At 50.9% G+C, this 23417-nt stretch overlaps 1 protein-coding gene across 4 annotated transcripts in view; it reads right to left on the bottom strand.

Moving 5' to 3' along the window:
• Positions 1-23417, bottom strand: part of LOC144505264 (G protein-coupled receptor kinase 6-like) — a 226085-nt gene that overhangs the window by 13408 nt on the left and 189260 nt on the right. For 2 of the 4 annotated variants that reach the window (XM_078231311.1, XM_078231312.1), the window contains exons 14-15: positions 5704-5841; positions 2500-2634 (exon numbers count right to left, since the gene is read on the bottom strand). In XM_078231311.1, coding sequence (XP_078087437.1) covers positions 2500-2634; positions 5704-5841 — 273 coding nt within the window. Of the gene's footprint in view, positions 1-2481; positions 2635-5703; positions 5842-23417 lie in introns of all 4 variants that reach the window. The other 2 variants (XM_078231310.1, XM_078231313.1) reach the window with 2 other exon arrangements.

Here is a 23417-nt window from a genome sequence, read left to right as displayed (position 1 = left end):
TGGGGGCCGGGCGGTGGGAGTGGGGTCCGGGCGGGCGGGAGTGGGGGCCGGGCGGGTGGGAGTGGGGGCCGGGCGGGGTGGGAGTGGGGGCCGGGCGGGGTGGGAGTGCGGGCCGGGCGGGGTGGGAGTGCGGGCCGGGCGGGCGGGAGTGGGGGCCGGGCGGGGTGGGAGTGGGGGCCGGGCGGGTGGGAGTGGGGGCCGGGCGGGGTGGGAGTGGGGGCCGGGCGGGGTGGGAGTGGGGGCCGGGCGGGGTGGGAGTGGGGGCCGGGCGGGGTGGGAGTGGGGGCCGGGCGGGGTGGGAGTGGGGGCCGGGCGGGGTGGGAGTGGGGGCCGGGCGGGGTGGGAGTGGGGGCCGGGCGGGGTGGGAGTGGGGGCCGGGCGGGGTGGGAGTGGGGGCCGGGCTGGGTGGGAGTGGGGGCCGGGCTGGGTGGGAGTGCGGGCTGGGCGGTGGGAGTGGGGGCCGGGCGGGTGGGAGTGGGGGCCGGGCGGTGGGAGTGGGGGCCGGGCGGGTGGGAGTGGGGGCCGGGCGGTGGGAGTGGGGGCCGGGCGGTGGGAGTGGGGGCCGGGCGGTGGGAGTGGGGGCCGGGCGGGCTGGGAGTGGGGGCCGGGCGGGCTGGGAGTGGGGGCCGGGCGGGGTGGGAGTGGGGGCCGGGCTGGGTGGGAGTGGGGGCCGGGCGGGGTGGGAGTGGGGGCCGGGCTGGGTGGGAGTGGGGGCCGGGCGGGCTGGGAGTGGGGGCCGGGCGGGGTGGGAGTGGGGGCCGGGCGGGGTGGGAGTGGGGGCCGGGCGGGGTGGGAGTGGGGGCCGGGCTGGGTGGGAGTGGGGGCCGGGCTGGGTGGGAGTGGGGGCCGGGCGGGTGGGATTGGGGGCCGGGCTGGGTGGGAGTGGGGGCCGGGCTGGGTGGCAGTGGGGGCCGGGCGGGGTGGGAGTGGGGGCCGGGCTGGGTGGGAGTGGGGGCCGGGCTGGGTGGGAGTGGGGGCCGGGCGGGGTGGGAGTGGGGGCCGGGCGGGGTGGGAGTGCGGGCCGGGCTGGGTGGGAGTGGGGGCCGGGCGGGGTGGGAGTGGGGGCCGGGCGGGGTGGGAGTGGGGGCCGGGCGGGTGGGAGTGGGGGCCGGGCGTTGGGAGTGGGGGCCGGGCGGTGGGAGTGGGGGCCGGGCGGTGGGAGTGGGGGCCGGGCGGTGGGAGTGGGGGCCGGGCGGTGGGAGTGGGGGCCGGGCTGGGTGGGAGTGGGGGCCGGGTGGGTGGGAGTGGGGGCCGGGCGGTGGGAGTGGGGGCCGGGCTGGGTGGGAGTGGGGGCCGGGCGGGTGGGAGTGGGGGCCGGGCGGGTGGGAGTGGGGGCCGGGCGGGTGGGAGTGGGGGCCGGGCGGTGGGAGTGGGGGCCGGGCGGGTGGGAGTGGGGGCCGGGCGGTGGGAGTGGGGGCCGGGCGGTGGGAGTGGGGGCCGGGCGGGTGGGAGTGGGGGCCGGGCGGTGGGAGTGGGGGCCGGGCGGGGTGGGAGTGGGGGCCGGGCGGGGTGGGAGTGGGGGCCGGGCGGGGTGGGAGTGGGGGCCGGGCGGGGTGGGAGTGGGGGCCGGGCGGGGTGGGAGTGGGGGCCGGGCGGGGTGGGAGTGGGGGCCGGGCGGGGTGGGAGTGGGGGCCGGGCGGGGTGGGAGTGGGGGCCGGGCGGGTGGGAGTGGGGGCCGGGCGGGTGGGAGTGGGGGCCGGGCGGTGGGAGTGGGGGCCGGGCGGTGGGAGTGGGGGCCGGGCGGTGGGAGTGGGGGCCGGGCGGTGGGAGTGGGGGCCGGGCGGTGGGAGTGGGGGCCGGGCGGGTGGGAGTGGGGGCCGGGCGGTGGGAGTGGGGGCCGGGCGGTGGGAGTGGGGGCCGGGCGGTGGGAGTGGGGGCCGGGCGGGTGGGAGTGGGGGCCGGGCGGTGGGAGTGGGGGCCGGGCGGGTGGGAGTGGGGGCCGGGCGGTGGGAGTGGGGGCCGGGCGGTGGGAGTGGGGGCCGGGCGGTGGGAGTGGGGGCCGGGCGGTGGGAGTGGGGGCCGGGCGGTGGGAGTGGGGGCCGGGCGGTGGGAGTGGGGGCCGGGCGGTGGGAGTGGGGGCCGGGCGGGGTGGGAGTGGGGGCCGGGCGGGGTGGGAGTGGGGGCCGGGCAGGGGTGGGTGCAGAGGACAAGGGGCAGAGGGAGAGAGGGAATGACGGTGTGGGTGAGGTTGAGTAGAGGATTATTAGGGAGGTTGCATGTGGGGTGAGGGTTTAGAATGTGTGAGAGAGCATTGTGAGGCAGGGTGAGGACATGAAAGAGGACGGGAAGTGGAGAGAGCGAGGATGGAATTGGTCATTTTGAGCTTTCAGGTGAGGACGGAGATTACTTCTTACTGTGAGTATTTCAGGGATGGGATTCTAACAGAGATAGAGGGCAGTCCATGTGTCCGAATGTTGTATTTTTTGTTAATTTGAAATAGTGATTGATCCCTGAACTGTTCAGAGTAACAGTCAGCGTTACCTCACAGAGCGCACACACCTGTCGACTGAACAGACGGCGCAGTAATCCTCTTTTCGGTGGGGCTTGGGGCTGACCTCTCCAATCCAGATCAGGAGGCACTGAGCCATCATTACCAAACACATTCAGCTCACTGAAACATTCTGTCTCAATCATCTGAAAAACATGCACACGCACACTGAGAACATCAAAACACAGTAGCATCATCATCAATGGGAGGTTAGTTAGGAAGGTTCAGTCGCTAGGTATACATGGGGAGGTAGTAAATTGGATAAGACACTGGCTCAATGCAAAAAGCCCGAGAGTGGTTGTGGAGGATTGCTTCTCTGAGTGGAGGCCTGTGACTAGTGGTGTGCCGCAGGGATCGGTGTTGGGTCCATTGTTGTTTGTCATCTATATCAATGATCTGGATGATAATGTGGCAAATTGGATCAGCAAATTTGCTGATGATACAAAGATTGGAGGTGTAGTGGACAGTGAGGAAGGTTTTCAAAGCTTGCAGAGGGATTTGGACCAACCAAAAAAATGGGTGAAAAAATGGCAAATGGAATTTAACGCAGACAAGTGTGAGATATTGCACTTTGGAAGGACAAACCAAAGTAGAACGTACAGGGTAAATGGTAGGACTCTGAAGAGTGCAGTTGAACAGAGGGATCTGGGAATACAGGTACAGAATTCCCTAAAGGTGACGTCACAGGTGGATAGGGTCGTAAAGAGTGCCTTTGGTACATTGGCCTTTATAAATCGGAGTATCGGAGTATAAAAGTTGGTAAGGTTATATAATAAGAGTTTTAATAACACCAGGTAACCTGGTGTTGTTAAAACTCTTACTGTGTTTACCCCAGTCCAACGCCGGCATCTCCACATCAAGGTTATATAAGGCATTGGTGAGGCCGAATTTAGAGTATTGTGTACAGTTTTGGTCACCTAGTTACAGGAAGGATGTAAATAAGGTTGAAAGAGTGCAGAGAAGGTTCACAAGGATGTTGCCGAGACTTGAGAAGCTGAGTTACAGAGAGAGATTGAATAGGTTGGGACTTTATTCTCTGGAGCGTAGAAGATTGAGGGGAGATTTGATAGAGGTGTATAAGATTTTGATGGGTATAGATAGAGTGAATGCAAGCAGGCTTTTTCCACTGAGGCTAGGGGAGAAAAAAACCAGAGGGCATGGGTTAAGGGTGAAAGGAGAAAAGTTTAAAGGGAATATTAGGGGGGGCTTCTTCACACAGAGAGTGGTGGGAGTGTGGAATGAGCTGCCGGATAAAGTGGTAAATGCGGGGTCACTTTTAACATTTAAGAAAAACTTGGACGGGTTCATGGATGAGAGGGGTGTGGAGGGATATGGTCCAAGTGCAGGTCAGTGGGAGTAGGCAAAAAATGGTTTGGCACAGACAAGAAGGACCATGGTTCTATGGTTCTAATAGGTTAACACAGTAAGAAGTTTAACAACACCAGGTTAAAGTCCAACAGGTTTATTTGGTAGCAAAAGCCACACAAGTATTACCAAATAAACCTGTTGGACTTTAACCTGGTGTTGTTAAACTTCTTACTGTGTTTACCCCAGTCCAACGCCGGCATCTCCACATCTAATAGGTTAGTCAAGGGGCGATTCACTCAGGGAGTGAGGGTAAGAGGAGTGTGTGAATCTTGTTGGAATGAGGGTGAGGGGAATTTAAGTTTAAGTTCATTTATTCGTGTCACAAGTAGGTTTACATTAACACTGCAATGAAGTTATTGTGAAAATCCCCTAGTCGCCACACTCTGGTGCCTGTTCGGGTACACTGAGGGAGAGTTTAGCATGGCCAGTGCATCTAACCAGCATGTTTTTTTGGATTGTGGGAGAAAGTGCAGACTCCGCACAGACCCAAGCCTGGAATTGAACCTGGGTCCCTGGTGCTGTGAGGCAGCAGTGCTAACCACTGTGCCACCTTACCAGCTGTGTGTAAATCTGGTGGGAATGAGCGTGCATGGAGTGTGTAAATCCTGTGGAAATGAGTGTGTGTGTGGAGCGTGTAAATCCTGTGGGAATGAGTGTGTGTGTGTAGCGTGTAAATCCTGTGGGAATGAGTGTGTGTGTGTAGCGTGTAAATCCTGTGGGAATGAGGGTGAGGGGAGGGTGTAAATCCGATGGGAATGAGGGTGAGGGGAGGGTGTAAATCCGATGGGAATGAGGGTGAGGGGAGGGTGTAAATCCGATGGGAATGAGCATGTGTGGAGTGGGAATTAGAGTACAGACTGTGTCAATCCTGTGAGAATGAGGGTGCGTGGAATACGCGCATCCTGTGAGAGTGAGGGTGGAGAGTGTTTAGATCCTGTGGGAATGAGGGTGGAGAGTGTGTGTAGATCCTGGGCGGCACAGTAGCACAGTGGTTAGCACTGCTGCTTCACAGCTCCAGGGACCTGGGTTCGATTCCCGGCTCGGGTCACTGTCTGTGTGGAGTTTGCACATTCTCCTCGTGTCTGCGTGGGTTTCCTCCGGGTGCTCCGGTTTCCTCCCACAGTCCAAAGATGTGCAGGTTAGGTTGATTGGCCATGCTAAAATTGCCCCTTAGTGTCCTGAGATGCGTAGGTTGGAGGGATTAGCGGGTAAATATGTAGGGATATGGGGGTAGGGCCTGGGTGGGTTTGTGGTCGGTGCAGACTCGATGGGCAAAATGGCCTCTTTCTGCACTGTCGAGTTCTATGATTCTCTATGATGAGGGTGGAGAGTATTTAGATCCCGTGGGAATGAGGGTGGAGAATATGTGTGTAAATCCTGTGGGAATGAGGATTGGGAGTGTGTTTAGATCCCATGGGAATGAGGGTGGGGAGTGTGTGTAGATCCCGTGGGAATGAAGGTGGAGAGTGTGTGTAGATCCTGTGGGAATGAGGATTGGGAGTGTGTAGATCCTGTGGGAATGAGGGTTGGGAGTGTGTTTAGATCCTGTGGGAATGAGGATTGGGAGTGTGTAGATCCTGTGGGAATGAGGCTGGAGAGTGTGTGTAGATCCTGTGGGAATGAGGCTGGAGAGTGTGTGTAGATCCTGTGGGAACGAGGATGTTGTGTAGGGGTATTGAGGTGGTTTGTTGAACTCAGTGCTGACAGTGCGGAGTGAAGAAACTGTTGGATTTTCTGGTGAGCTGCTGCCAGATAGAAGCAGTTGGACCTTCTCTGATTCTGCCGAGAGCTGGTGAGGGACCCCCGGTGGCCTCTTGCTGTACGGTAATGACTCTGACTTTCATTACCTCATTTTGCCAGGGGATGCAGACAGACCCTGTGGCAAAACTGGCGTAGAAACCATTGTCAGCAGCATCCAATTCCACTCCCTTCACTGTGGAGAACTGCTCAATATCCAACACATCCTTGCAGTAGATTGCTTGCGGCTGGAGGAAGAGCAAATGGGAATCAGATAAGCACCACACGAGTGGAAAGGAGGACATGAGCGAGCTTAGAATAATTTAACAGCAGAGCAATTATCTGAGGGGTCAGTTTACATACAGCAGTAAAGTTTCACACCTACACAGAAAGGATCACGCAGATTAATGAAATGCTGACCTTTACATCGGGAGGACTAGAATACAAGGGGTTAGAAACCAGCTTTCGGACATACAAAACCCTGGTTAAATCAGAGCTGCCGCACTGCAGCAGTTCAGGATCCATAACCTGGGAATGTGATTCTTGGAATGAATGTGATGAGAGTTTACTAAAATGATACTTCAAGGGTTACGTTACAAGAGAAATTTTAAAATACTAGCGTTTTATTCTGTGGAATCATAGAATAGAATCCTGACCATGCAGAAGGTGGCCATTTGGCCCATTGAGTCTGCACCAACAACAATCCCACCCAGACCCTATCCCCGTAACCCACATATTTACCCTGCTAATCCCTCTAACGTAGGCATCCCGGGATGCTAAGGGGCAATTTAGCACGGCCAATCCACCGAATCCGCATATCTTTGGACTGTGGGAGGAAACCGGAGCACCCGGAGGAAACCCATGCAGACACGGGGAGAACGTGCAGACTCCGCACAGACAGTGACCGAAGTCGGGAATCGAACCCAGGTCCCTGTAGCTGTGAGGCAGCAGTGCTAACCAGGGAGCTGGAACTGCAGCTCGAGGATCTTAGGCTGTTAAGGGAGAATGAGGAGGTGATAGACAAGAGCTATCATCAGGTGGTCACACCAGGGCCACGGGTGGAGGCCAAGTGGGTGACGGCCAGGAAGGGTAAAGCCCGGGTGATTGAGAGCACCCCGGTGGATGTGCCCCTACACAACAAGTACTCCTGCCTGAGAACTGCTGGGGGGGACAGCCCATCTGGGGGAAGCAGCAGTGGCCGTGTCTCCGGAGTGGAGTCCGGCCCTGTAACTCAGAGGGCTAAGGAAAAAAGGAGGAAGGCGGTATTAATCGGGGACTCGACAGTAAGGGGGTCGGACAGGCGATTTTGCGGAGGCAGATGGGAGTCTTGGATAGTGGTCTGCCTCCCTGGGGCCGGGATCCAGGATGTCACCAGTCGAGTCCCAGAAATCCTGAGGGGGGAAGGAGAGGAGCCAGAGGTAGCGGTACATATTGGTACCGCTGATGTGGGAAGAAAGGGGTCATGAAAAGAGAGTATAGGGAATTAGGGAGACAGCTGAGAAGGAGGAAAGCAAAGGTAGTAATCTCAGGATTGCTGCCTGTGCCACGGGAAGGTGAGGGCAGGAATGGAGTGAGGTGGAGGATGAATGTGTGGCTGAGGGACTGGTGCAAGGGGCAGGGATTCAGGTTCCTGGACCATTGGGACCTCCTTAGGGGCAGGTGTGACCTGTACACAAAAAACGGGTAGCACTTGAATCCCAGGGGGACCAATATCCTGGCGGAAAGATTGGCTAAGGCTACTGGGGAGAGTTTAAACTAGATAGGTTAGGGGGAGGGGATCGAGACGAGGTGACTGGGAGCGAGGAAGTTAGCTCACAAACAGAGAAGGGTTATAGACGGTGCAAGAGGGAGGATGGACGGGGGATAGAGAAGGGGAGAGCTCAGACCAAAGGATTGAGATGTGTTTACTTTAATGCCAGGAGTATAGTGAATAAAGGGGATGAGCTCAGAGCGTGGATCGATGCCTGGAAGTGTGATGTGGTGGCCATTACGGAGACTTGGATGTCTCAGGGACAGGACTGGATACTCCAGGTGCTGGGATTCAGATGTTTCAGGAAGGACAGGGAAGGAGGCAAGAGAAGGGGTGGAGTGGCACTGCTGATCAGGGATAGTGTCACAGCGGTAGAGAAGGTGTATGCTGTGGAGGGATTGTCCACAGAGTCTCTGTGGGTGGAAGTTCAGAGTGGGAAGGGGTCGATCACTTTGCTGGGAGTTTTCTATCGGCAATAGAATAGGTAATAGCAGAGTTGTTGTGATGGGAGACTTTAATTTCCCAAACATAGATTGGAATATCCCTTGGGTAAGGGGATTGGATGGGGAGGAGTTCGTTCGGTGTGTTCAGGAGGGTTTCCTAACACAGCATGTGGACAGGCCTACAAGAGGAGAGGCTGTACTTGGTCTGATACTGACCAATGAACCTGGACAGGTGTCAGATCTCTCAGTGGGAGAGCATCTTGGGGATAGCGATCATAACTCTATCTCCTTTATGCTTGCATTGGAAAAAGAGAGGATCAGGCAAGCGAGGAAAGCGTTAATATATGGAGTAAGGGGAAATATGAAGACATAAGGCAGAAAATTAGAGGAGTAAATTGGAAGGAGGTATTCTCGGGGAAATGTACTGAAGAGAGGTGGCAGTTTTTCAAGGAATGTCTGTCTAGAGTTCTACATGACAACGTTCCGAGCAGACAGGGAGGTGTTGGTAGGTTAAAGGAACCGTGGTGCACGAAAGCTGTGCGGGACCTAGTCGAGAAGAAAAGGAAAGCATACAAAAGGTTCAGAGAGCTTGGCGAAGATAGGGATCGAGATGAGTATACGGCTTGTAGGAAGGGACCAAAGAAGGAAATTAGGAGAGCCAGAAGGGGTCACGAGAAGGCCTTGGCAGGTAGGATTAAGGAAAACCCTAAGGCGTTCTATAAATATGCGAAGAGTGAAAGGATGAGACGTGAAGGAATAGGGCCGATAAAAGGTGAAGGCGGGAAAGTCTGTACGGAACTAGTAGAAATGGCAGAGGTGCTTAATGAGTATTTTGCCTCGGTTTTCACAGAGGAGAAGGACCTGGGTGGATGTACTGTGGGCTTGCGGTGGACTGAAAAGATTGAGTATGTGGACTTTAACAAAGAGGTTGTGCTGGAATCTTTGAATGGCATCAAGATAGATACGTCGCCGGGTCCGGATGGGATGTACCCCAGGTTACTGTGGGAGACGAGGGAAGAGATTGCAGAGCCTCTGGCGATGATCTTTGCGTCGTCGATGGAGACGGGAGAGGTGCCAGAGGATTGGAGGTTGCGGATGTGGTTCCTATTTTCAAGAAGGGGAATAGGGATAGCCCAGGAAATTACCGACCGGTGAGTCTAACCTCAGTGGTTGGTAAGCTGATGGAGAAGATCCTGAGGGACAAGATTTATGAGCATTTAGAGAGGTTTAGTATGCTCAAGAATACTCATGGCTTTGTCAAAGGCAGATTGTGCCTTACGAACCTGGTGGAGTTCTTCGAAAATGTGACTAAACTCATTGACGAAGGGAAAGCGGTAGATGTGGTTTATATGGATTTTAGCAAGGCGTTCGATAAGGTCCCCCATGCAAGGCTTCTAGAAAAAGTGAGAGGGCATGGGATCCAAGGGGCTGCTGCCCTGTGGATCCAGAACTGGCTTGCCCAAAGGAGGCAGAGAGTGGGTATAGATGGGTCTTTTTCTAAATGGAGGTCGGTCACCAGTGGTGTGCCCCAGGGATCTGTTCTGGGACCCTTGCTGGTTGGCATTTTCATAAATAACAAAGAACAAAGAACAAAGAACAGTACAGCACAGGAAACAGGCCCTTCGGCCCTCCAAGCCTGTGCCGCTCCTTGGTCCAACTAGACCAATCGTTTGTATCCCTCCATTCCCAGGCTGCTCATGTGACTATCCAGGTAAGTCTTAAACGATGTCAGCGTGCCTGCCTCCACCACCCTACTTGGCAGCGCATTCCAGGCCCCCACCACCCTCTGTGTAAAAAACGTCCCTCTGATGTCTGAGTTATACTTCGCCCCTCTCAGCTTGAGCCCGTGACCCCTCGTGATCGTCACCTCCGACCTGGGAAAAAGCTTCCCACTGTTCACCCTATCTATACCCTTCATAATCTTGTACACCTCTATTAGATCTCCCCTCATTCTCCGTCTTTCCAAGGAGAACAACCCCAGTCTACCCAATCTCTCCTCATAGCTAAGACCCTCCATACCAGGCAACATCCTGGTAAACCTTCTCTGCACTCTCTCTAATGCCTCCACGTCCTTCTGGTAGTGCGGCGACCAGAACTGGACGCAGTACTCCAAATGCGGCCTAACCAGCGTTCTATACAGCTGCATCATCAGACTCCAGCTTTTATACTCTATACCCCGTCCTATAAAGGCAAGCATACCATATGCCTTCTTCACCACCTTCTCCACCTGTGTTGCCACCTTCAAGTATTTGTGGACTTGCACACCTAGGTCCCTCTGTGTTTCTATACTCCTGATGACTCTGCCATTTATTGTATAACTCCTCCCTACATTATTTCTTCCAAAATGCATCACTTCGCATTTATCCGGATTAAACTCCATCTGCCACCTCTCCGCCCAATTTTCCAGCCTATCTATATCCTGCTGTATTGCCCGACAATGCTCTTCGCTATCTGCAATTCCAGCCATCTTCGTGTCATCCGCAAACTTGCTGATTACACCAGTTACACCTTCTTCCAAATCATTTATATATATCACAAATAGCAGAGGTCCCAGTACAGAGCCCTGCGGAACACCACTGGTCACAGACCTCCAGCCGGAAAAAGACCCTTCGACCACTACCCTCTGTCTCCTATGGCCAAGCCAGTTCTCCACCCATCTAGCCACTTCTCCTTATATCCCATGAGCCTTAACCTTCTTAACCAACCTGCCATGTGGGACTTTGTCAAATGCCTTACTGAAATCCATATAGACGACATCCACGGCCCTTCCTTCATCAACCGTTTTTGTCACTTCCTCAAAAAACTCCACCAAATTTGTAAGGCACGACCTCCCTCTTACAAAACCATGCTGTCTGTCACTAATGAGATTGTTCCGTTCTAAATGCACATACATCCTGTCTCTAAGAATCCTCTCCAACAACTTCCCTACCACGGACGTCAAGCTCACCGGCCTATAGTTTCCTGGGTTATCCCTGCTACCCTTCTTAAACAACGGGACCACATTCGCTATCCTCCAATCCTCAGGGACCTCACCCGTGTCCAAAGAAGCGACAAAGATTTCCGTCAGAGGCCCAGCAATTTCACCTCTCGTCTCCCTGAGCAGTCGAGGATAGATGCCATCTGGATGAGGAAGTGGAGGGATGGGTTGGTAGGTTTGCTGACGACACGAAGGTTGGTGGGGTTGTGGGTAGTCTGGAGGGATGTCAGAAGTTACAGAGGGACATTGATAGGATGCAAGACTGGGCAGAGAAGTGGCAGACGGACTTCAACCCAGATAAATGTGTAGTGGTCCATTTTGGCAGGTCAAATGGGATGAAGGAGTACAATATAAAGGGAAAGACTCTAAGTAGAACCATAGAACCATAGAAAATTACAGCTCGGAAACAGGCCTTTTGGCCCTTCTTGTCTATGCCAAACCATTTTTTGCCTAGTCCCACTGACCTGCACTTGGACCATATCCCTCCACACCCCTCTCATCCATGAACCCGTCCAAGTTTTTCTTAAATGTTAAAAGTGACCCTGCATTTACCACTTTATCCGGCAGCTCATTCCACACTCCCACCACTCTCTGCGTGAAGAAGCCCCCCCTAATATTCCCTTTAAACTTTTCCCCTTTCACCCTTAACCCATGCCCTCTGGTTTTTTTCTCCCCGAGCCTCAGCGGAAAAAGCCTACTTGCATTCACTCTATCTATACCTATCAAATCTCCCCTCAATCTTCTACGCTCCAGGGAATAAAGTCCCAACCTATTCAATCTCTCTCTGTAACTCAGCTTCTCAAGTCCCGGCAACATCCTTGTGAACCTTCTCTGCACTCTTTCAACCTTATTTACATCCTTCCTGTAACTAGGTGACCAAAACTGTACACAATACTCCAAATTCGACCTCACCAATGCCTTATATAACCTTACCATAACACTCCAACTTTTATACTCGATACTCCGATTTATAAAGGCCAATGTACCAAAGACACTCTTTACGACCCTATCCACCTGTGACGTCACTTTTAGGGAATTCTGTACCTGTATTCCCAGATCCCTCCGTTCAACTGCACTCTTCGGAGTCCTACCATTTACCCTGTACGTTCTACTTTGGTTTGTCCTTCCAAAGTGCAATATCTCACACTTGTCTGCGTTAAATTCCATTTGCCATTTTTCAGCCCATTTTTCTAGTTGGTCCAAATCCCTCTGCAAGCTTTGAAAACCTTCCTCACTGTCCACTACACCTCCAATCTTTGTATCATCAGCAAACTTGCTGTTCCAATTTACCACATTGTCATCCAGATCATTGATATAGATGACAAACAACAATGGACCCAACACCGATCCCTGCGGCACACCACTAGTCACAGGCCTCCACTCAGAGAAGCAATCCTCCACAACCACTCTCTGGCTTCTTCCATTGAGCCAGTGTCTAATCCAAGTTACTACCTCCCCATGTATACCTAGCGACTGAACCTTCCTAACTAATCTCCCATGAGGGACCTTGTCAAAGGCCTTGCTGAAATCCAGGTAGACAACATCCACCGCCTTCCCTTCATCCACTTTCCTGGTAACCTCCTCGAAAAACTCTAATAGATTGGTCAAACATGACCTACCACGCACAAAGCCATGTTGACTCTCCCTAATAAGTCCCTGTCTATCCAAATATTTGTAGATCCTATCCCTTATCACACCTTCCAATAACTTGCCCACCACCGACGTCAAACTTACTGGCCGATAATTTCCCGGATTTCTTTTGGAACTTTTTTTTAAACAACGGAACAACATGAGCCACCCTCCAATCATCCGGCACCTCCCCCGTGAATACTGACATTTTAAATATGTCTGCCAGGGCCCCTGCAAGTTCAACACTAGCTTCCCTCAAGGTCCGTGGGGATTTATCCACTCTGATTTGCCTCAAGACAGCGAGCACCGCCTCCCCTTTAATCTGTAAAGGTTCCATGACCTCCCTACCTGTTTGCCATATTTCCGTAGACTCCATGCCCGTTTCCTCAGTAAATACGGATGCAAAAAAAACATTTAGTATCTCCCCCATCTCTTTTGGTTCCATACACAGTCTACCACTCTGGTCTTCAAGAGGACCAATTTTATCCCTCACTATCCTTTTGCTCCTAACATACCTATAGAAGCTCTTTGGATTTTCCTTCACTCTGTCTGCCAAAGCAACCTCATGTCTTCTTTTAGCCTCCTGATTTCCCTCTTAAGTAGCTTCTTGCACTTTTTATACTCCTCGAGCATCTGATCTGTTCCTTGCTGCCTGTACATTTCATACAGCTCTCTCTTCCTCTTAATCACTGTTACAATCTCCCTCGAGAACCAAGGTTCCTTATTCCGATTTACTTTGCCTTTAATCCTGACAGGAACATACAAACTCTGCACTCTCAAAATTTCTCCTTTGAAGGCCTCCCACTTTCCATTTACATCCTTACCAGAGAACAGCCTGTGCCAATCCACACTTCCCAGATCCCTTCTCATTTCATCAAATTTGGCCTTTTTCCAGTTCAGAACTTCAACCCGAGGACCAGATCTATCCTTATCCATGATCAGGTGAAACTAATGGCATTATGATCACTGGATCCAAAGTGTTCCCTCACATTCACATCCATCACCTGCCCCAACTCATTTCCCAATAGGAGATCCAATATCGCATCCTCTCTAGTTGGCACCTCTATATACTGATGTAGAAAATTCTCCTGAACACATTTTACAAACTCTACCCCATCTAAACCTTTAACAGTATGCGAGTCCCAATCTATATGTGGAAAATTAAAATCCCCTACTATCACAACTTTATTTTTCTTGCAGTTGTCTGCTATCTCTCCGCTGATTTGCTCCTCCAATTCTCACTGACTATTGGGTGGTCTATAATACAACCCCATTAATGTGGTCATACCTTTCTTGTTTCTCAGCTCCACCCATAGGGCCTCTGTAGACAAGCTCCCTAATCTATCCTGCCTGAGTACCGCTGTAACATTTTCCCTGACCAACAATGCCACCCCCCCAACTTTTATCCCTCTGCCTCTATCCCGCCTGAAACATTGGAACCCTGGAACATTGAGCTGCCAGTCCTGCCCCTCCTGTAGCCAAGTTTCACTAATGGCTATAATGTCATATTTCCATGTGTCTATCCACGCCTTCAGCTCATCTGCCTTCCCCACAATACTCCTGGCATTGAAATAGACACACCTCAAAAGATTATTTCCACCACACTCTACCCTTCCATTTGTGATTTTGCTTGAACTAACCTGTCTTTTTACCCCTGCTCCACTATCTGCTCTGGCACTCTGGTTCCCACCCCCCTGCAAATCTAGTTTAAACGCTCCCCAATAACACTCGCAAACCTCCCTGTAAGTATCTTGGTCCCCTTGTAGTTTAGGTGTAACCCGTCTCTCTTGTACAGGTCCCACCTGCCCCAGAAGTGGTCCCAATGATCCAAGAATTGGAAACCCTGCCCCCTGCACCAGTTCCTCAGCCACGTGTTCATCCGCCCAAGCATCCTACTCCTGCCCTCACTGGCATGTGGCTCAGGTAGCAATCCTGAGATTACTACCCTCGGGGTCCTGCTTTTTAACTTCCTTCCAAGCTCTTTGTACTCACTCTTTAGGACCTCCTCACTCTTCCTTCCCACGTCATTGGTACCGATGTGTACCACGACATCTGGCTGATCACCTTCCCACTTTAGAACGCTGTGCACGCGATCAGAGACATCGCTGACCTTGGCACCTGGGAGGCAACAAACCATGCGGGAGTCTCTGTCCCGACCACAGAACCTCCAGTCTGTACCTCTGACCATTGAGAGACCCCTATCACTACTGCTCTCCTCTTCTTCATCCCACCCTTTTGCGCTGTAGAACCAGACTCAGTATCAGAGTTCCGGCTGTCGCAGCTTGTCCCAGGTAAAGCATCTCCCACAACAGTATCCAATTCAGTATACCTGTTGTGGAGGGGTATGGCCACAGGGGAACCCTGCTCTGCCTGTCCTTTCACACTGCCATTTCCTCTCCTTACAGTAACCCAATTTCCTGTGCTCTGCTGCTTAGGTGTAACTATCTCCTGTAAAGCTACTGTCTATAAACTTCTCATTCTCCCGAATTAGATGGAGGTCATCAAGCTCCTTCTCCAGTTCCCGAACACGCTTTGCTAGCAGCTGCAGCTGAATGCATCTTTTGCAGGTGCTGTCGTCAGGGATACCGGAGGTCTCCCTGATCTCCCACATCCTGCAAGAGGAGAATTCCAACATCTTGCCTAGCATTTTTTTTTACTCTGAGGAAAAACAAGAATAAACTTTCTGGGAAAGAAAAAAACCTACTCTCGCCTCTGCCTGTTCTCGCCGAAGCCCGTTTTGAGCCAAAGCCCTTCAGCTCTCACTCTGCCCCCTGCTCACTCTGCTGCCCGCTAACGACGCTGCCCGCTCAAAGGTGCAGCCTACTTTTAAACCCTCCAAAACCTTCCCAGGCTGCTGCTGGGCCTACTTCCTGTTTTGAAAAAAAACCTCCGATTTTTTTCACTAATTTAACTGAAAAATAAATAACTAAAATGCACAAACAAGCTCCCTTACCCTCAGCCTGCTCCTGTGGAACAATGAGCTGTAGAGGATCAGAAGGACCTTGGGGTCCGGGTCCATAGGACTCTAAAATCGGCCCTGCAGGTGGTTGAGAAGGCGTATGGTGTGCTGGCCGTTATCAATCGAGGGATTGAGTTTAGGAGTCCGGGGATAATGATGCAGCTATATAAGACCCTCGTCAGACCCCACTTGGAGCGCTGTGCTCAGTTCTGGCCGCCTCATTACAGGAAGGATGTGGAAAAGATTGAAAGGGTGCAGAGGAGATTTACAAGGATGTTGCCTAGTTTGAGTGGCATGCCTTATGAGGATAGGCTGAGGGAGCTCGGTCTTTTCTCCTTGGAGAGACGTAGGATGAGAGGAGACCTAATAGAGGTATATAAGATGTTGAGAGGCATAGATCGGGTGGACTCTCAGAGGCTTTTTCCCAGGGTGGAAATGGCTGCTATGAGAGGACACAGGTTTAAGGTGCTGGGGGGTAGGTACAGGGGAAATGTTAGGGGGAAGTTTTTCACACAGAGAGTGGTGGGCGAGTGGAATCGGCTGCCGTCAGTGGTGGTGGAGGCAAACTCAATAGGGACTTTTAAGAGACTTCTGGATGAGTACATGGGACTTAATAGGATGGAGGGTTATAGGTAAGCCTAAAGGGTAGGGATATGTTCGGCACAACTTGCGGGGCCGAAGGGCCTGTTTGTGCTGTAGTTTTTCTATGTTTCTATCAGGGGATAACAGCAGCAGCAGCCAAAGCAGTGATACTACGGCTGGCTCTGTTGTTAAGCAGGGAGGGACAAAGAGGACTAGAGCAATAGTTATAGGGGACTCTCTAGTTAGGGGTGCAGATAGGCGTTTCTGTGGACGTGAAAGAGACTCCAGGATGGGATGTTGCCTCCCTGTTGCCAGGGTCCAGGATGTCTCTGAACGGGCAGAAAGCATTCTGAAGGGAGAGGGTGAACAGCCAGAGGCTGGTACATATTGGTACCAACGACATAGGTAGGAAGAGTGATGAGGTCCTGCAGCAGCAGTTTAGGGAGTTAGGTAGAAAGTTAAAAAGCAGGACCTCTAGGGTTGTAATCTCAGGATTACTCCCTGTGCCACGTGCTAGTGAGACTAGGAATAGGAAGATAGTGCACCTCAACACGTGGCTAAACAGCTGGTGTAGGAGGGAGGGTTTCAGATATCTGGACCATTGGGGTCTCTTCCGGGGCAGATGGGACCTGTACACGAAGGACGGATTGTATCTAAACTGGAGGGGCACAAATATTCTGGTCGGGAGGTTTGCTAGTGTCACACGGAAGAATTTAAACTAGCTTGGCAGGGGATGGGACCCAAAGCAAAGGTGAATTAGCTGAAGGGGAACCAGAGAGTAGGGCCAGTAAGACTCAGAGAAAGAGCAGGCAGGGTGGGATTGCTAATCAGAGAGGGTCTGGTGGACTGAAGTGCATTTGTTTCAACATGAGAAGTGTAACAGGTAAGGCAGATGAACTTAGAGCTTGGATTAGTATTAGGAATTATGATGTAGTTGCCATTACAGAGACTTGGTTAAGGGAAGGACAGGATTGGCAGCTTAACATTCCAGGTTACAGATGTTTCAGGCAGGATAGAGGGGGATGTAAAAGGGATGGGGGATTTGCACTACTGGTTAAGGAGAATATCACAGCTGTACTCCGGGAAGACACCTCGGAGGGCTCATACAGCAAGGCAATATGGGTGGAGCTCAGGAATAGGAAAGGTGTAGTCACAATGTTGGGGGTTTACTATAGGCCACCCAACTGCCAGCGAGAGATCGAGGAAACAGATATGTAGGCAGATTTTGGAAGGTGTAAAAGTAACAGGGTTGTTGTGGTGGGAGATTTTAATTTCCCCTATATTGACGGGACTCACTTAGTGCCAGGGGCATGGATGGGGCAGAGTTTGTAAGGAGCATCCAGGAGGGCTTCTTGAAACAGTATGTCGATAGTCCAACTAGGGAAGGGGCCATACTGGACATGGTATTGGGGAATGAGCCCGGCTAGATGGTCGGTGTTTCAGTAGGGGAGCAATTCGGGAACAGTGACCACAATTCAGTAAGCTTTAAGGTACTGATGGATAAAGATAAGTGTAGTCCTCAAGTTAAGGTGCTAAATTGGGGGAAGACTAATTACAACAATATTAGGCAGGAACTGAATAATGTAGATTGGGGGCAGATGTTTGAGGGCAAATCAACATCTGGCATGTGAGAGGTTTCCAAATGCAAGTTGATGCGGATTCAGGACCACATTTCTGTAAGGATGAAGGATAAGTATGGCAAGTTTTGGGAACCTTGGATAATGAGAGATATTGTGAGCCTAGTCAAAGAGAAAAAGGAAGCATTTGTCAAAGCTGGGAACACACAAAGCTAGTGTGGAATACAAGGAAAGTGGAAAGAAACTTAAGCAAGGAGGAAGAAGGACTAAAAGGGGTCATGAAAAAGCATTGGCCAGCAGGATTAAGGAAAATCCCAAGGTGTTCCGCAGGGCTCTGTATTGGGACGTCTGCTGTTCGTGATTTATATAAATGATCTGGAAGGAGGTGTAACTGGGGTGATCAGTAAGTTTGCGGACGACACGAAAATAGACTTGCAGATAGTGAGGAGCATTGTCAGAGGCTACAGAAGGATATAGATAGGCTGGAAATTTGGGCAAAGAAATGGCAGATGGAGTTCAATGCAGATAAATGCGAAGTGATGCATTTTGGTAGAACTAACGTAGGGGGGAGCTATACGATAAATGGCAGAACCATAAAGGGTGTAGATACGCAGAGGGACCTGGGTGTGCAAGTCCACAGATCCTTGAAGGTGACGTCACAGGTGGAGAAGGTAGTGAATAAGGCATATGGCATGCTTGCCTTTATAGGACGGGGCATAGCGTATAAAATTTCGGGTCTGATGTTGCAGTTGTATAGAACGTTGGTTCGGCCGCATTTTGAATACTGCGCCCAGTTCTGGTCGCCGCACTACCAGAAGGACGTGGAGGCATTGGAGAGAGTACAGAGGAGGTTTACCAGGATGTTGCCTGGTATGGAAGGGCTTACTTATGAGGAGAGATTGGGTAAACTGGGGTTGTTCTCACTGGAAAGACGGAGGATGAGGGGTGACCTAATAGAGGTGGATAAAATTATGAAAGGCATAGATAGGGTGAACGGTGGGAAGCTTTTTCCCAGGTCGGTGGTGACGTTCACGAGGGGTCATAGGTTCAAGGTGAGGAGGGGGGGGGGAAGTTTAACACGGATATCAGGAGGACGTATTTTACACAGAGGGTGGTGGGGGCCTGGAATGCGCTGCCAGGCAAGGTGGTGGAGGCGGACACACTGGGAACGTTTAAGACTTATCTAGAAGGCCACATGAATGGAGTGGGAATGGAGGGATACAAAAGAATGGTCTAGTTTGGACCAGGGAGCGGCGCGGGCTTGGAGGGCCAAAGGGCCTGTTCCTGTGCTGTATTGTTCTTTGTTCTTTATATATATAATATATAATAAAAAGAGCAAGAGGGTAGCCAGGGAGGGGGTTTGCCCACTCAAGGACAAGGGAGGGAATCTATGCACGGAGCCAGAGACAAGGACTTGGTGGATGATGAGTCTGGGAAAGGCTGTGTAGATAGTTGAGTCATGTTGAGATCAAAAAGGAGGAGATATTGGGGTTCTTGAGAAACATTAAGGTAGACAAGTCCCCAGGACTGATGGGATATACCCCGGAATACTGAGAGAGGCAAGGGAGGAAATTGCTGGGGTCTTGAGAGAAATCTTTGTATCCTCACTGGCTACAGGGGAGGTCCCAGAGGATTGGAGAATAGCCAATGTTGTTCCTTTGTTTAAGAAGGGTAGCAAGAATAATCCAGGTAATTACAGGCCGGTGAGCCTTACATCAGTGGTAGGGAAATTATCGGAGAGGATTCTTCGAGACAGGATTTATTCCCACTTGAAAATAAGTGGACGTATTAGTGAGAGGCAGCATGGTTTTGCAAAGGGGGGGTCGTGTCTCACGAACTTGATCGAGTGTTTCGAGGAAGTGGCGAAGATGATTGATGAGGGTAGGTCAGTGGATGTTGTCTACATGGATTTCAGTAAGGCCTTTGACAAGGTCCCTCATGGCAGACAGGTACAGAAGGTGAAGTCGCATGGGATCAGAGGTGAGCTGGCAAGGTGGATACAAAACTGGCTCAGTCATAGAAGACAGAGGGTAGCAATGGAAGGGTGTGTTTCTGAATGGAGAGCTGTGACAAGTGGCGTTCCTCAGGGATCAGTGCTGGGACCTTTGCTGTTTGTAATATATATAAATGATTTGGAGGAAAATGTAACTGGATTGATTAGTAAGTTTGCGGATGACACAAAGGTTGGTGGATTTGCGGATAGTGATGAGGACCATCAGAGGATACAGCAGGATATAGATCAGTTCGAGACTTGTGCGGAGAGTTGGCAGATGAAGTTTAATCTGGACATATGTGAGGTAATGCATTTTGGAAGGTCTAATACAGATAGGAAATATACAGTAAATGGCAGAACCCTTCAGAGTATTGAAAGGCAAAGGGATCTGGGTGTACAGGTACACAGGTCACTGAAAGTGGCAATGCAGGTGGAGAAGGTAGTCAAGAAGGCATACAGCATGTTTGCCTTCATCGGCTGGGGCACTGAGTTTAAAAATTGGCAAGTCATGTTGCAGCTTTATAGAACCTTAGTTAGGCCGCACTTGGAATATAGTGTTCAATTCCAGTCACCACACTACCAGAAGGATGTAGAGGCTTTGGAGAGGGTACAGAAAAGATTTACCAGGATGTTGCCTGGTACGGAGGGCATTAGCTATGAGGAGAGGTTGGAGAAACTTGGTTTGTTCTCATTGGAGCGATGGAGGTTGAGGGGAGACCTGATAGAAGTCTACAAGATTATGAGAGGCATGGACAGAGTGGATAGTCAAAAGCTTTTTCTCAGGGTGGAAGAGTCAATTACTAGGGGGCATAGGTTTAAGGTGCGAGGGGCAAGGTTTAAAGGAGATGTACGAGGCAGATTTTTTACACAGAGTGGTGGGTGCCTGGAACTCGTTGCCTAGGGGGGGGAAGTGGAAGCGGATACGATAGTGACTTTTAAGGGGTGTCTTGACAAGTACATGAATGAGATGGGAATAGAGGGATATGGTCCCCGGAAGCATAGGGGGTTTTAGTTAAGTCGGGCAGCATGGTCGGTGCAGGCTTGGAGGGCCGAAGGGCCTGTTCCTGTGCTGTAATTTTCTTTGTTCTTTGAAATCTAAAATCCAGGATTACTGTCGTTCTGGTAACATTTAATCTCATGCAATCTTTAACTTCTCGTAGACATGATTGGAGCATTTTTTTCTGTGGGGTTTAAGGGATGTATATTTGTTGGAAATTATATATTAAATGTTAACCACTGAACTGCAAACCTTGTTTCGATTTAACATTCTAGGAGTTAATTAAATTACTTTCAAACTCAATATAAAATTCAGTCACTCTTCCCTGCAGTTGTACTAATTAAGACCATAAGACCATAAGACCATAAGACATAGGAGCGGAAGTAAGGCCATTCGGCCCATCGAGTCCACTCCACCATTCAATCATGGTTGATTTCAACTCCATTTACCCGCTCTCTCCCCATAGCCCTTAATTCCTCGAGAAATCAAGATTCTAACCATGTTATTAAGAAACCATTTGTTGCACAATGCTAGATCCAAAATAGCCTATTCACAACTTGTTTCTTTGACATACTGATCTAGAATATTGGGTGGAATTCATAGAATCCCTATAGTACAGAAGGAGGCCATTCGGCCCATAGAGTCTGCATCGACAACAATTCCACCCAGGCCCTCACCCCACATAGTTGCCCCGCTAATCCTTCTAACCTACGCATCCCGGGACATTAAGGGGCAATTTAGAATCTAACCCGCACATCTTTTGGACTGTGGATGGAAACCAGAGCACTCGAAGGAAATCCCCGCAGACACAGGGAGAATGTGCAAACTCCACACAGACAGCGACCCAAGCCAGGAATTGAACCGAGGTCCCTGGGGCTGTGAGGCAGCAGTGCTAACCACTGTGCCACCGTACCACCCTAAACAATTCTCCCCAAAAAATTCTCAGCGCCGAATTTGGGTGAGATCATGAATCTCCCACACTCTGCATGTGCTGTAGTAGCCCCTCCCTGGCCCACCTCGAGTTCCATATCCCTCCCCATCCGCATCCCCATCACCACCCCCGCAGTGCAGCTCTAACAACACTCAGGAAGCTCGATACCATCCAGCACAAAGCATCCCACTTGATTGCTACTCCTTCCACAAGCATTCACTCCCTTCACCACCAACGAACAGTGGCATCCGTGTGTACCACCTACAAGATACAGTTAATTGGGGGAGTCTGTGGGAAGGCAAAGGGATGTCTGGTAAGTGGGAGGCTTTCAAAACTGTGTTAACTCGGGTTCAGGGTAAGCACATTCCTCTTAGAGTGAAGGGCAAGGCTGGTAGAAGTAGGGAACCCTGGATGACTCGGGATATTGAGGCCCTGGTCAAGAAGAAGAAGGAAGCATATGACATGCCTGGGAACTGTGATCAAGTGGATCCCTTGAAGAGTATGGAAGGTGGAGGAGTAGAGTTGAGAGAGAAATCAGGAGGGAAAAAGGGGACACGAGATTGTTTTGGCAGATAAGGCAAGGGAGAATCCAAAGAGCTTCTACAAATATGTAAAGGGCAAAAGAGTAACTAGGGAGAAAGTAGGACTTCTTAAGGATCAACAAGGTCATCTATCTGCGGATCCACAAGAGATGGGTGAAATCCTAAAATGAATATTTCTCATTAGTATTCACTGTTGAGAAAAGCTTGGATGTTAGGGAACTTGGGGAAATAAATAGTGATATCTTGAGGAGTGTACATATAAGAGAGGAGGTGGTGCTGGAAGTCTTAAAGCGCATCAAGGTAGATAAATCCCCGGGACCTGATAAAGGAACGAGATAGAGAATTTGGTGAATGGTGCAGCAACAATAATCTCTCCCTCAATGTCAACAAAATGAAGCAGATTGTCATCGCTTCAGGAAGCGTAAAGGAGTACATGTCTTCATCGATGGGGACGAAGTAGAAAAGGTCGAGAGCTTCAAGTTTTTAGGTGTCCAGATCACCAACAACCTGTCCTGGTCCTCCCAAGCCAACGCTATAGTTAAGAAAGCCCACCAACACCTCTACTTTCTCAGAAGACGAAGGAAATTTGGCATGTCAGCTACGGTTCTCACCAACTTTTACAGATGCACCATGGAAAGCATTTTTTCTGGTTGTATCACAGCTTGGTATGGTTCCTGCTCTGCCCAAGACTGCAAGGAACTACAAAAGGTCGTGAATGTAGCCCAATCCATCACACAAACCAGCTTCCTATCCATTGACTCTGTCTACACTTCCCGCAGCCTTGGCAAAGCAGCCAGCATAATTAAGGATCTCTTTTCCATCTTCTTCCTTCGGGAAAAAGATACAAAAAGTCTGAGGTCACATACCAACCAACTCAAGAACAGCTTCTTCCCTGCTGCTGTCAGACTTTTGAATGGACTTACTTTGCATGAAGTTGATCTTTCTCTACACCCTAGCTATGACTGTAACACTACATTCTGCACTCTCTCATTTCTTTCTGTATGAAGAGTATGTTTTGTTCGTATAGCACACAAGAAACAATTCTTTTCACTTTATGTTAATACATGTGACAATAAATCAACTCAATCAAATCAAATCAAGTGTATGGCAGGACATTGTGGGAGGCTAGGGAGGACATTGCAGGTCCCTTAGCAGAGATATTTGAATCATCGATAGTCACCGGATTTTTAATTTTAATAATATTTAATCTGGATAAATGCGAAGTGATGCATTTTGGAAGAAATAATGTAGGGAGGAGTTATACAATAAATGGCAGAGTCATCAGGAGTATAGAAACACAGAGGGACCTAGGTGTGCAAGTCCACAAATCCTTGAAGGTGGCAACACAGGTGGAGAAGTTGGTGAAGAAGGCATATGGTATGCTTGCCTTTATAGGACGGGGTATAGAGTATAAAAGCTGGAGTCTGATGATGCAGCTGTATAG

The sequence above is a fragment of the Mustelus asterias genome, chromosome 16 (genome assembly GCF_964213995.1).
Source record: "Mustelus asterias chromosome 16, sMusAst1.hap1.1, whole genome shotgun sequence".
In the NCBI taxonomy this organism is placed as follows: domain Eukaryota; kingdom Metazoa; phylum Chordata; class Chondrichthyes; order Carcharhiniformes; family Triakidae; genus Mustelus; species Mustelus asterias.
The sequence above is the reverse complement of the archived record's forward strand: the minus strand, read 5'-3'. Positions and strand labels throughout refer to the sequence as shown.